At 40.9% G+C, this 12,878-nt stretch overlaps 1 protein-coding gene across 2 annotated transcripts in view; it reads right to left on the bottom strand.

Annotated features, from left to right (window-relative positions):
• col2a1b (collagen, type II, alpha 1b) overlaps positions 1-12,878 on the bottom strand; it is a 62,323-nt gene that overhangs the window by 23,507 nt on the left and 25,938 nt on the right. For both annotated transcript variants that reach the window (XM_076989581.1, XM_076989665.1), the window contains 13 exons: positions 12,582-12,635; positions 10,994-11,047; positions 10,842-10,895; positions 10,239-10,283; positions 9,939-9,992; positions 7,878-7,922; positions 7,669-7,722; positions 6,149-6,247; positions 6,000-6,044; positions 5,541-5,639; positions 4,319-4,372; positions 437-544; positions 116-169 (listed from right to left, as the gene is read on the bottom strand). In XM_076989581.1, coding sequence (XP_076845696.1) covers positions 116-169; positions 437-544; positions 4,319-4,372; positions 5,541-5,639; positions 6,000-6,044; positions 6,149-6,247; positions 7,669-7,722; positions 7,878-7,922; positions 9,939-9,992; positions 10,239-10,283; positions 10,842-10,895; positions 10,994-11,047; positions 12,582-12,635 — 819 coding nt within the window. The remainder of the gene's footprint in view (positions 1-115; positions 170-436; positions 545-4,318; positions 4,373-5,540; positions 5,640-5,999; positions 6,045-6,148; positions 6,248-7,668; positions 7,723-7,877; positions 7,923-9,938; positions 9,993-10,238; positions 10,284-10,841; positions 10,896-10,993; positions 11,048-12,581; positions 12,636-12,878) is intronic.

Here is a 12,878-nt window from a genome sequence, read left to right as displayed (position 1 = left end):
GTCTGCAAATGAATAAAATTATATCATCTGATTATTCAAATACATTTACATTACTAAGACAAATGAATAATTTCCAATTTAGTAAACTCTAAGCTAAGTTGATGGAAAGACTGACCTTGGGACCTGCTAAACCGTCCTGTCCTGGGAAACCACGATTACCAGGAGCTCCCTACAGACAAAGAGTCAGCATTACAGTCAGCAGCAACCATGAAAGGAATCAGAGTTCACATAACCTATACACTGAGTATAGAACTCTCCTACACTGAGATCAACAGTGGTGTCAGAAGTGGTGAATTTGCAAATTAATCTATAATTTGGTATTACAATTGGGAAAAAAACTAGTTAATTAATTAGTTAATGGGTTAAAGGGGAATATCTTTATTAAAATCAAGAAGTAAATCTCCTCTATGTACAGTTCTGTGTAACTGACACTTACTCGTTCTCCAGTGGGCCCCATGGGTCCTAGAGCCCCAGGCTCTCCTCGGGGCCCTCTCTTGCCCTCCTCTCCAGGAGGGCCTAGTGCTCCCTGAGGACCAGCACGACCCTAAACACACAACAACATGAACACAGCTGACCAATGAGTTCATCATCATGATGTGGAAACGCTTACAGTTACTGATGTGTCTAGTCTTTTTCTTCCAACTAGTAGAGCTACATGTTTGGTCTATGTAGAAGACTTAATGGCTGATGCTTTAAATAAAACGTGATTTAAAATGCGCATTAAGGCACATAATATTTACTCATAAAATGTTGGCCTGGGTGCGTTTCAGACTTTCAAAATTAATGTATTCTTTGCAAAGAAATGGCTACAAGTTGGCCTATTAAGCTTGTTTTAACTTAACCAATAAAATTGATAGATTTATCGGTAGCACATACAGTATAAATAACTTGGATTAAGGCTAGCAATTGTGCTTGTGTGATGAGCATAGCAGCTCTTCAAACAGTATTGGCCTTGAATAGAAGACAATTTAAGAAGAAAACGTAATCCACGAAGCCATTTAGTTTGCCTGAATGCAGAATTTTGCCCTTAGCCCCACTATGCAGTTACTGACAGCCCTCCGATTCTATGCCACAGGTGGGTTTCTGCAGACTGTTGGTATCTAGCAGCATCTAAATGCATGCTGTTACTAATGCATTGCTTCGCCATGCAGCAATATATATAACTAGGGATGCATTACATGAAACCAAAATTGGTTTTCATGCAATTGTAAACATTCCTGGATTTGTTGGTGCAGTTGACGGCACTCTGACCACCATACACACTCCCAGCCTCTTGAGCCCAATCTACATCTGCCATAAAGAATTCTCTGCTTTGAATATACAATAATATACAACCACCAAGGCCTCTTTATGGACATTGTGGCCAAATGGCCTGGGAGTACTCATGACTATTCATGATTCTACTACATGCACTGATATTCTTGGCAATATTGTCCCAATTTTGTTTTGATTTTTTTTCTGAATTTGAGGAACTTCCTCGAGCTTTTGAAAACAGTATACGTTTGTTTTTGGCTAGGTTCAATCGACACCTAGTTTCATTTTCTCTGCTTGTTTGCAATGGTTTTGAATAACGTGTGAAAGGTTAATTGTGTGCCCTATTTATAGCCTTGATAAAAGCCTACGATCGTTCAGAATTACAAAGGTAATTGTACTTCTACTCATTTTTTTCATATACTTGAAATTTCAACACTTATTAGTTGTTAGTTTTTATGATTGTCATTTTGCCAATGATACTTTTGCATCGTAATTATGAAAAAAATTATGTAAATCAGTGGTTCGGTTTTCGACTAGCAGAGCTTTTCAAGAGGTGAAGTCAACAAAGAACTACTTAGAACTCGTTCGTAAATTGGGAGACTAAGAAGGCTTTCGGGAAACACTGGTAAATTTGGCGTTCTTCAAGTTACGTCGTTTTTAAAGATTGTGGATGCCCTCTACAAGTGATTACTTTGTGACTGGAAAAGAAATTCTCACACAGGGCAATACACTTAACCTGAAAAAACTTGTGTCATGATATGGAGGCCCCCTGCTGGCCACCTCCCTCTGCAGCGGCAGTATTACATGTTGTCCTGTTGTTGTTGCATTGTGTTCATCTTGCAGGTGGGCGGGGCCTATTAGGATACCCGACACCTGAGGGTCGTTTGTCTGTCTATATACAGTGAGGAAAATAGATATTTGAACACCCTGCGACTTTGCAAGTTCTCCTATTTAGAAATCATGGAGGGGTCTGAAATTTTCATCTTAGGTGAATGTCCACTGTGAGAGACATAATCTAAAAAAAAAATCCAGAAATTACAATGTATGCTTTTTAAATAATTTGTACACCTCTGAAAATCAATGTTAACATTTGGTACAATAGTCTTTGTTATTCCTCTGGATCATCCAAATGGTCATGGGCAAACTTAAGATGGGCCTGGACATGTGCTGATTTAAGCAGGGGAGCCTTCTGTGCCATACATGACTTTAAACTATGACGTCTTAGTGTATTACCCACAGTAACAGTGGTGCCAGCTCTCTTCAGGTCACTGAGCAGCTCCTCCCGTGTAGTTCTGGGCTGATTCCTCACCTTTTTCAGGATCACTGCTACACTACGTGGTGAGATCTTACATAGAGACCCAGTCAGAGGGAGACTGACAGACATGTTTAACTTCCTCCATTTTCTAATAATTGCTCCAACAGTTGATCTTTTTTCACCAAGCTGCTTGATAATTGCCCCATAGCTCTTTCCAGCCTTGTGGAGGTCTACAATGTTGTTCCTGGTGTCTTTGAACAGCTCTTTGGTCTTAGCCATGTTAATAGTTGGAGTCTTACTGTTTGGGTGGGGTGGACAGATGTCTTTATGCAGTTAACGACGTCAAGCAGATGCTTCTAATTTAGAATAATAAGTGGAGTGGAGGTGGACTTTTTAGAGGTGGACTAACAGGTCTTTGAGGGCCAGAGTTCAAATACTTATTTGCAGCAGTAACACACAAATAAATTATTTAAAAAATCATACATTGTGATTTCTGAATTTTTTTAGATTATATCTCTCACAGTGTACATGCACCTAAGATGATAATTTCAGACCCCTTCATGATTTCAAAGTGAGAGAACTTGCAAAGTCGCAGGGTGTTCAAATTCAAAGTTCAAATTTTCCTCATTGTCGTGATTAAGTCACGGTTTTTGAGTTGTGCCCTTCATTCATTAAATCCCCCCTTTTCCCTGAGACTGGCGTGACCGCATCCTTTTTGTGTCTGTACTCCTCGCTTGTCCCACCTTGGCTCACTGAAAGGCTCTAATGGCTTGATGGTGTTGTTTAGTGATTAAAAGTACTGCACACACATGTGGAAATTGCAGAGATTATTTTCACTGGTCCACAAGTGTGTGGGTCTTTCTGGGAATTATGAGATTTACATTTCATATCCAGTGGAGAGAACTGTCCTTCCACTGACCACCTCTGACACTTTAAACATCCTGATACAGTTATGAACTGTAGCTTTAAAAATCTCTACTCCATGCTTAGTAGTTGGAATGATGTGAAGTGTCTTGTGTTCGTCTCATCCATCTGCACAGCGCGGTTTATGAACATAAGTGTCTTGTGTTTCTCTCCTCCGTCTGCACAGCACTGTTTATGAATATAAGTGTCTTGTGTTTGTCTCATCCGTCTGCACAGCACTGTTTATGAATATAAGTGTCTCGTGTTCGTCTCATCCGTCTCTAAAGCACTGTTGCTAAAATGTGATGCAATCAGGTGGTTCTCCTATGGATCCTCTATTTATTTCAGCTGGGTATGGATCGCAAGAGTGTCAAAAGAAAATCAAATGTTAACAAAAACATTTTTTTAAATAGGGCAGGATTTCAAACCTGCAGTCTCCTTGTGCTTACCCCTACCTGACTGAAATTTGTGTTTAGTATTTAGAACCGTCATTAGCTTAGAGCAGGGCTGTCCCTGGATTGGCCCACAGCCTCTGTTGACTCTGTTGCCAAATGCTGCCTGCTTTCAAAATTTTATCAGCCCACCTGTTGACATTTTATATTTCTATTTCTATTTATTTATTTCTATATTCTTTATATATTTATTTCTATTTCTATTTCTGTTGGCATTTTATATTTCTATTTAGATGGCAGTGGACTCAAAAAAGTTATTTTATATTTCACCAGAAGATGGCAGTAGACTTAGTCTATACCCCTGACTTAGAGGTTCAGAAATGAAGTAAATGAAATATGCATAAAAAGTCCAGCATGAGGACCACTAGCCAAACATATCTGTGTGTGGAAAAATTAGATGTTGATATGATTCAGCAATTTTATACTGTCACAGTTTGATAGTATTAAAACTTACTATCTCTCCTTTGGGGCCAGCCTCACCCTTGAACCCTGCAAGACCAGGATCACCCTAGGAAACAAACAGGAAAAAGAACACAGGTTAATCTTCACATACATTCATATTGATTGGAGAAATGTATTGATTAATCCTTCAGGTGACCGATGTTCAAAATGCCTCATTCAAACTGTCCTGACTGTGTGTCACTTTTAGAGTTGGGTTTTTCAACTATCTTGACATGGATGTTTCTGTACACTGTGCTTATCTCATTAAATCATGTGATGGAGGCATATATGTGTGGACATAAAGACTAATGCCATACAGATGTCACACCACGTCACACATTTTTAAACACAATTACTGACCCGATCAGTTTAGCCACTTCCTCATTACCACATTTAGAATATCAAGGTCAGCCTCAATAGCTTCAGTCTGACTGCTAACTGGAATTAAGGTAAATATAGTCTGTAGAGCAAAACAATGATATTTTGTGATTATTTTGTTTATTTTGTGTATTTTGTTTAGATGGATTCATATCTGACCCTAGATCAATCATGTTTATCAACATAATGTCATGTATGGCTCCGTCCGCCACCGCTGTCTTGTTGCTTTAGTGCTTTAGTTGTGCTTTAGTTCTGGTTGTGCTTGTGCTTTAGTTCCGCTTTTGTTTTGGTTTCCCTTGTGTCTGCCATGCCCCTGTACCTGTACCGTTTTCAGCTGTGTCTTGTTTCGTTGCTCGATTGGTCTGTGCATTTAATCCCAGTATTTGCCAGTCATGTTTGTCGATTATTGTGAATACATGTATTTGCATGTTGTGTGTTTCTTCTGGTTATTTCTCTGGACACTTATTCTGGTTCATAGATGTGTTTGTTGTTGTTACCTAGTTTAGTTATTTCTTGTGTTCGTGTTAGTTATCTCTTCTCTTCATGTTTGTATTTCCCAATGTTTCCCTACTCACCGTCATTGTGTTGTTTGGTAGCTGTGTTTTTGTGTTATCTTTGGTTTGGTGTTTCTTTGATATTAGTGTTATTGTGTCCATTCTGTTAGTTCCCTTAATTAAACGTATATTTCCATGCACAGGTCCAGTCTACCCTGCACTCAGTTTACATCCTCAGATTACAAGCCAAAGTGCTTCATTAACTAGCCTCATTATCAGAAACACAGGAGGTATATGATTACAATTCAGTACTTTTTCAGCGACCAGGACAATCCAAAGAACAGAAATAAAGCAGACACTCACAGACTGCCCTTTAGGTCCAAGGGGTCCAGTGGCTCCCTGAGGTCCAGGAGGCCCACGGGGACCTGAAAAACCAGGAGCGCCAGCGATACCAGGGGCCCCCTGTGGGGGGCACAGGGGGTTGTGTTACACCCACAAACAACATTGGGGTAGATTAAGGATGCCTTCCTGATGCTCTGCATCTGTATTGTTTTGTAATATTTGTACTATTTGAATGTTTTAATATATATAAATGTACATAAAATGTAAATCTATATTCTACATATATATATATATATATATATATATATATATATATATATATATATATATATATATATATATATATATATATATATACACATTGCAGTACACACAATCTTTGCAGTACTGCAAAACTAAAAAAAGAAAACGTAACTAAACAAAAAAAGCAAACATTCCACAGAAAGTAAATGAGCAACTTATGAGTGAATATTTACTCACAGCCGATCCTTTGGCTCCAGGGATACCATCCGTCCCGGGATTGCCCTAAAATATGTGTAAGGTAGTCTGATGTTTATAATAAATTTGTTCAGCACTTTGGCATCTGAGGTAAGTGACATTTTTCATTAGTATCATTTTTAGCCACTCACAGAAATTCCAGAAGGTCCAGGAGATCCCGGTGTTCCTGACTCTCCACGGGGCCCCTGAGCCCCCTCAGGACCCCGCGCACCAGTGGGTCCAGCTTCCCCCTTATCACATATCACCAGACATCCATGTTTACTATCAACTTCTGATCATTTTTATTTGTATATTACAATTCTTACTCACATTTTATCTAAGCGATGTTATATTAAAAGTATGAAAAGTAATAGTTGTGTCTAATGCACAAGGTTAACCTTAACCCTTAAAACAAAGGTAACTCGTCCCTAAAATATAATATAAGTAACCTAACACTAAAACATAGAGGAAACCTAACCTTTATACATAGAGGTAACCTAACCATTATACATAGAGGTAACCTAACCTTTAAACATAGAGGTAACCTAACCCTTAAACATAGAGGTAACCTAACCTTTAAACATAGATGTAACCTAACCATTATACATAGAGGCAACCTAACCACTGTACATAGAGGTTACCTAACCTTTACACACAGAGGTAACCTAACCCTTATACATAAAGGTAACCTAACTCTTATACGTAGAGGTAACCTAACCCATATACATAGAGGTAACCTAACCCTTATACGTAGAGGTAACCTAACCCATATACATAGAGGTAACCTAACCCTTATACGTAGAGGTAACCTAACCCTAATACACAGAGGTAACCTAACCCTTATACATAAAGGTAACCTAACCCTAATACACAGAGGTAACCTAACCCATATACATAGAGGTAACCTAACCCTAATATATAGGTGGAGAAACATGCAGATGCAGAATCTATTCTGTAATGAATTAAATGGACAACAAAATACTAAGTAATTTAATTAACAATTTAAAATTTCTTAGTTATCTGTTTTAAGTGCTTCATTTTGGGTTATCAGAAGCATAGCATTGAACAAACAGTTCACCACTAAAATACAAGAGCAGAAACAGGGGCTCCATTTGTGTCAGTGTCTGTACACAGTAGCTTGAAACACTTTACAGAACCATGTTCTCATATTTCACCATCTGGATCTTCAGCTATTTTTCCTGGCTGAATAGTGACTATAGTTACTCTAGTGTAGAAAAACTTATACAAGTAGAGATACTAGTACATTATTGTATATTATTCAACACCCACCAATATATATATATATATATATATATATATATATATATATATATATATATATATATATATATATATATATATATATATATATATATATATATAGAGGAGAGAGAGAGAGAGAGAGAGAGAGAGAGAGAGAGAGAGAGAGAGGGAAAGAGAGATAGGGGAGAGAGAGATAGAGAGAGAGAGAGGGAAAGAGAGAGAGGGAGAGAGAGATAGATAGAGAGAGAGAGAGGAGAGAGAGAGAGAGAAAGATAGAGGGAAAGAGAGAGGGGAGAGAGAAAGATAGAGAGAGAGGGAAAGAGAGAGGGGAGAGAGAGGGAGAGAGAGAGAGAGAGAGAGAGAGAGAGAGAGAGAGAGAGAGAGAGAGAGAGAGAGAGAGAAGACATACCTTAGAACCTGGGGAACCAGGGAAGCCTGAAGCTCCAGCAGGACCAACAGGACCCTATTCAGAGAGAAGACAGCATAAGACCAAACATGAACTAATTTAAAACATCTTCAGACTGAAGCTAAAATTATTAATAGTTAGCTGAAATATAGACTGATACTGTATACATATTAAACATTAAACCGTATTTTAATTCAAAATAAAATACTCACAGGAGGACCAGCAGGTCCAGGTAAGCCATCATTTCCACGAGCTCCCTGAACAAAAATAACATCATAAATAAATAAACAAACAAACAGAAAAGCACTCCACAGTGAATGTACCACTCCCCTCAGGGACATGCCACTCAGGGACACAACCCTCGAGTACACGCCCCTTGAGTACACGCCCCTTGAGCACACGCCCCTTGAGTACACGCCCCTCAGGTAAACGCCCCTCAGGTAAACGCCCCTCAGGTAAACGCCCCTCAGGTGCAGCTTCTTCCAGTCTATTTCCACAGCACGGGACTTCCTAGCCCTAAAATATATGTGAAAAGCCTATCATTCACTTTTTCATTAACCTGCGATAAATTACTACATATTACTACAAAACAAGTGTGCACTTGCAGACCTATACATCTTCCCCTCATTCCCTCATTCTGATCATATTACACAAAGAAGAGCTGAGTGGGACATTCTTTATTATATCTGTAGGTTAGGATGGAAACAGCAGTCATTTGTGTTTAATGTTCTGCCAAACCAACAGCAAAAGCTGTGTATAGTTTACATATACCATGACCATTCACATACTCCAGTTCAGTAATGTACTCTAATTTATTCATATACTCAATTACTTGTTAGTGGTCACATTTGGTTCCACCCCTTGTTGTTGTGTTCTGTTTAGCTCCTCCTCTCTTATCTGTCATCTCCTTGTTTTGGTTTCCCATGTGTTCACCTGCCACGCCCCTTGTCATTTGTAACTACGCCCTCTCGTTATTGATCCCAGCTGTGTCTTGTTTAGTTCCTCGTTTAGTCTTGTATCTAACGCCTAACCCTGTGTTTGGTCTTCTGTGTTGCTGGTCATTGTAAGTCATACTGTGCTTTCCTTTCTTCCTAGTTGTACTGTTTAGAGTCTGTTGTACCTTGTTTCCCCTGGTTTTGGATTTGTGTCTGGTTCCATTAAGATTAAGTTTGGTCATGTCTCTCCATGTTGGTTTTTGTTCTGTCTCTGATGGCCAACCTGCTATAACCCCAGACTGATTAAATGACCCTCATCTGGATTTGTACTTCATAAATCTCGCTCCTCTCAGCACTCCGCCTCCTCATCACCCAAAGAGGATCATTGCTGTGAGGATAGTGGATCATGGACAGTATGCACACAAATGTGTACTGAAGAAGAATGTACAGTGTTTATACATAAATATCAGATATTAATGTATATTTAAAGTAATGTGGTTTATTATGGTAGGAGAATGGCGGAACACCATCTGCAGGGCGGAGAGCTAGCACAGGTTAACCAGCAGGTATTTAAAATAAGTTGCCCCTGTATGTGGTTAACAGCGGCCTGCTCATACGCCCTCCTGTCTGACCGTAGGAAGGCAGAACCTCAGAGTCACTGCCCTCTGAGCAAAAGCCTAATGGGAAACGAAGCAACACTAACAAATGAAAGCCAGTTTGAAACCCAACTTGGGAACGCTTCAGTGTCGATTTGTTTTTTGTTGTTTTGTTCAACACCTGTGTCCTGCCTTCCTGTGTGACCCAGCATACCACAGTAACACACAGGGGACATTTAAATGGAATCAGTCATGCTGGCTTCATGAGTCCTTTACCACACCACCTCCCTTAACCTGGAGAGAGAGTGTGTATGTGTCCAGTTGAACTATATATATCCAGTTGAACTATATATATATATATATATATATATATATATATATAAAATTCACATTTAAATCTGTGATTGGAACAATGCTGTAATATGAGAACGTGGGCTTGTTGCACACATAATCCAATACAGCCTGGCCTGACCTTACAGCATAATGACATAAGAATGATGTCAGAATGATGTGATCATGAGTGTGATGTTATTTAAGTGTATCAGTTCCCATCGTGACATTGCAGAAGATCTAGCCTATATTTATATTAGGCTATATTTATATTTCAGAAGATTAGCCTATATTTATATTAGAGCCTGGACTATGGCAATGACATGGTAAAATAAGTGAAGAGGTTTAGACTAATCAAGGCTAGCAGGACAATAGGTTGTTTTGTACAGTGGTATTGGTCTCAGATTCTTACCGTAAGTCCAGATGGACCTGGTCGTCCTCTTTCTCCAGGCAGACCACGCGGACCCTACAGCAGTTACACACAGTGATTTGGTTGTTTTAAGCTTGTGTATGTGTGTATTTGTGTCTGTTCTGTTGAAATGATAGTGTAACATTGCGAATGATAAAACATTTATGAGTCTGGAGCCCATTCATTGATTTTGAATCAGAAACCAGGCACCATGTCCTGCTGATTTAATGTTACTGGACTTCCTAACAGGGTTTTTGCCTTTTGCTTACAACACTGAGTACATGCAGGGGCTCATCCTCTTACCATTGGGCCTGGAGCACCACTTTCACCCGGTGAACCTGCCTCTCCCTTAAAGAGAGAGAGAGAGAGAGAGAGAGAGAGGGAAGGGGGGGGTGAAGTGGGGTTGGTATAAGCAATACATATGAAAGTGGAAAAAGTGATGTAATATATACTGTAAATAAGAAAACATAAATCAAATCAAATATATTTGTATAGCACAAACTTTGTAATATTTATCATACCCCAAAAACAACCACTCTTCAGTGGCCCTTCAGTGATCAGAAAGTGACCAGTGATAAACGAGGTGCCATATTGTGCCATATTGTGTACAGCAACAGATATGCTACATGTGTACTGTACCTACAGGTCATGTACCTACTGGGTAAATGAACCTAATACAGTTGCCAGTAGGTGTAAGTACAAAGAAGCTGTGACTGGTGAGTCTACATGTGTTTTATGTATTGTACTAAACATCCTTTTCTAGAAAGTAGAACATACACAAAACGCATGAGTTGGGACTTCAGTAGTGAACATGCCTACATCTTATTAAAGTGGAGTTAAATCTACATCAAGCTCCCTTAGATACATTCTACACCATTAGGCTGAGCATCCACTCTACAGTCATACCTTCGAACCAACAGCTCCTGTCTCTCCCTTTGATCCATCCAGACCTGGATAACCCTGAACAGACACAAATTGGTCAAGGAGAATGCACACATTTACCAACAGATCTGTGAAAACTTATGAATTAAGAAGTCTTATGAAATAACTCCGCTCACTCTGTGTCCTTTGAGCCCTGGTAGACCAGGAGTTCCTGGAAACCCACGAGATCCCTGTTTCATGAAAAAATAATGTGAGAATATTTGTAAAATAAAAAACATGTTTATTAATCTGTTGTGTTTCTTTGATCTTTTCCTCCACTGATTTAAAGCCACAGTGACTGCATTGAGCTCTACACAAAACACGAGCGCAAGAAAGAAAAAGAAAAATGAGCAAAGTTTCAGTTCAAAAATAAATCTTCAGTGACATGTGCCCTTAGGCAGCCAGATGTCCCCTGATATGTCTTGTGATACATCCAAACATGATTTAGAGGCTTCAGGTCAAGAGAAGCAGATCAAAGAAAACAAAGATTATAGGATTACAGATTAGAGCAACAATAGTTTGATGACAGCAACAGTAGTCTGGTCACTCAGCCAATTCAGCGAACCTCTTGGGAATAGATTTACAATGCAATTTTTCTCAGTGGTATGAGTTGATTCTGTGTAGATGAGTGAGTTGATTCAGTGATTCGTTTCAGTGCAGAATCTAAATCAGTGAAGCTTGTGAAGTGCAGCTGGTGATGACATTAGTGGCTGAAATGGCATGCAGACATTTTAATGAATCCGTTGTTTTTTTTCTCTTTTCCTCCTCTGGCTTGAAGCCACGTTTGCTGATTTGGGCTCACAAAACTTTTGCAAAACGAAGACAAATGAGCACTAAGCCTGTTAAATTAGGAACAGAAGTGGGAGTGGTTGGACAAAGTGGTTGGACATAGTGGGGGTGTGGACAAACACTGACCAGTGGCCCGGGGCTTTGCCCACGTCTGTCCTAGCACCTGTCCCCTCAATTTTAACTGCACCATAGTATCACACACTACCACACATGCATATACACCAACACCCACACACAACACAGCACTGGGGGTGGAGGGGTGGGAAGACCTTCCTTCACCCGCTTCCTGTTCCCTGCCGGAGCGGGGATGGGTCGCTAGAGCGGGGCTGGGCTGGTTACGTCCTGGAACTGCTACCGATCCTTGCTGGTCCAGCCATTTGCCCCCGCCGCGCAGGGTGTGTTAGTTTGGATAATGTGTGTCTTTGTCCTTGTCTCTTTTTGTATAGGTAGATGAATGAGTACATATTGGGGGGAATATATGGGTATGTGTGTATATATTGGGGTTCTGGGTCGGGGGCTGGTCGTGCCCGGTCCACTCCTGGCTGCTCCCCTGTGGGGGGGCACCTTGGGGTTCCGGGGCCCAGCCTGGTGCTCCGGCGTGGGGGGGCGGTTGGCCCGCTCCCCTGGGCGATTGTGGTCCGGGGCGGCTCGGGGCTCCTCGGCGGGAGGGGGGCCCTGCCGGGTGTTGTGTGGTTTTCCGGGGCTCATGGCGCTGGGGCTTTGCTACCGGCCCATGGCGGGGGGGGGGGCATCCTGGGGTTAGGAGGCAGAACCCTGCGGGGGCGGGCATGCAGCGGTCACTGGGGAGTGCAGCCCTGGGACTCCACTGCTCCTGGGGGGGCCGTGGGCGGGTGGGATGGGGGGGGGGGGGGGGGGGGGTGGAGGTGCGCCATTAATTAAAGTGGGAGTGGTTCTGAAGTGATGGGACAGATATACCTGTGGTCCAGGGGGGCCGCGGTCACCAGGTTTTCCGGATTTGCCAGCTTCACCCTAAAATAACATCAGAAGTGAGAAGGTCAGTGTGCCGGCCTAGGACTCGTATTTCCAAGCACCCTGAACCTCTGCCAACACTAATATCCTGGCACCAGTGTCACATCTGGCCTACACAGAAACAGCAGCAGCAGAACCAGAAAAGTGACTGCATTTATAAACATTACATATCACTTACCTATTGTTATAGCCCACAAGACAATAGACTAGATTAGAAAATCAGTTCTGTGGTTTAGGCTATAT

Source organism: Brachyhypopomus gauderio, chromosome 1, assembly GCF_052324685.1.
Source record: "Brachyhypopomus gauderio isolate BG-103 chromosome 1, BGAUD_0.2, whole genome shotgun sequence".
In the NCBI taxonomy this organism is placed as follows: Eukaryota; Metazoa; Chordata; class Actinopteri; order Gymnotiformes; family Hypopomidae; genus Brachyhypopomus; species Brachyhypopomus gauderio.
The sequence above is the reverse complement of the archived record's forward strand: the minus strand, read 5'-3'. Positions and strand labels throughout refer to the sequence as shown.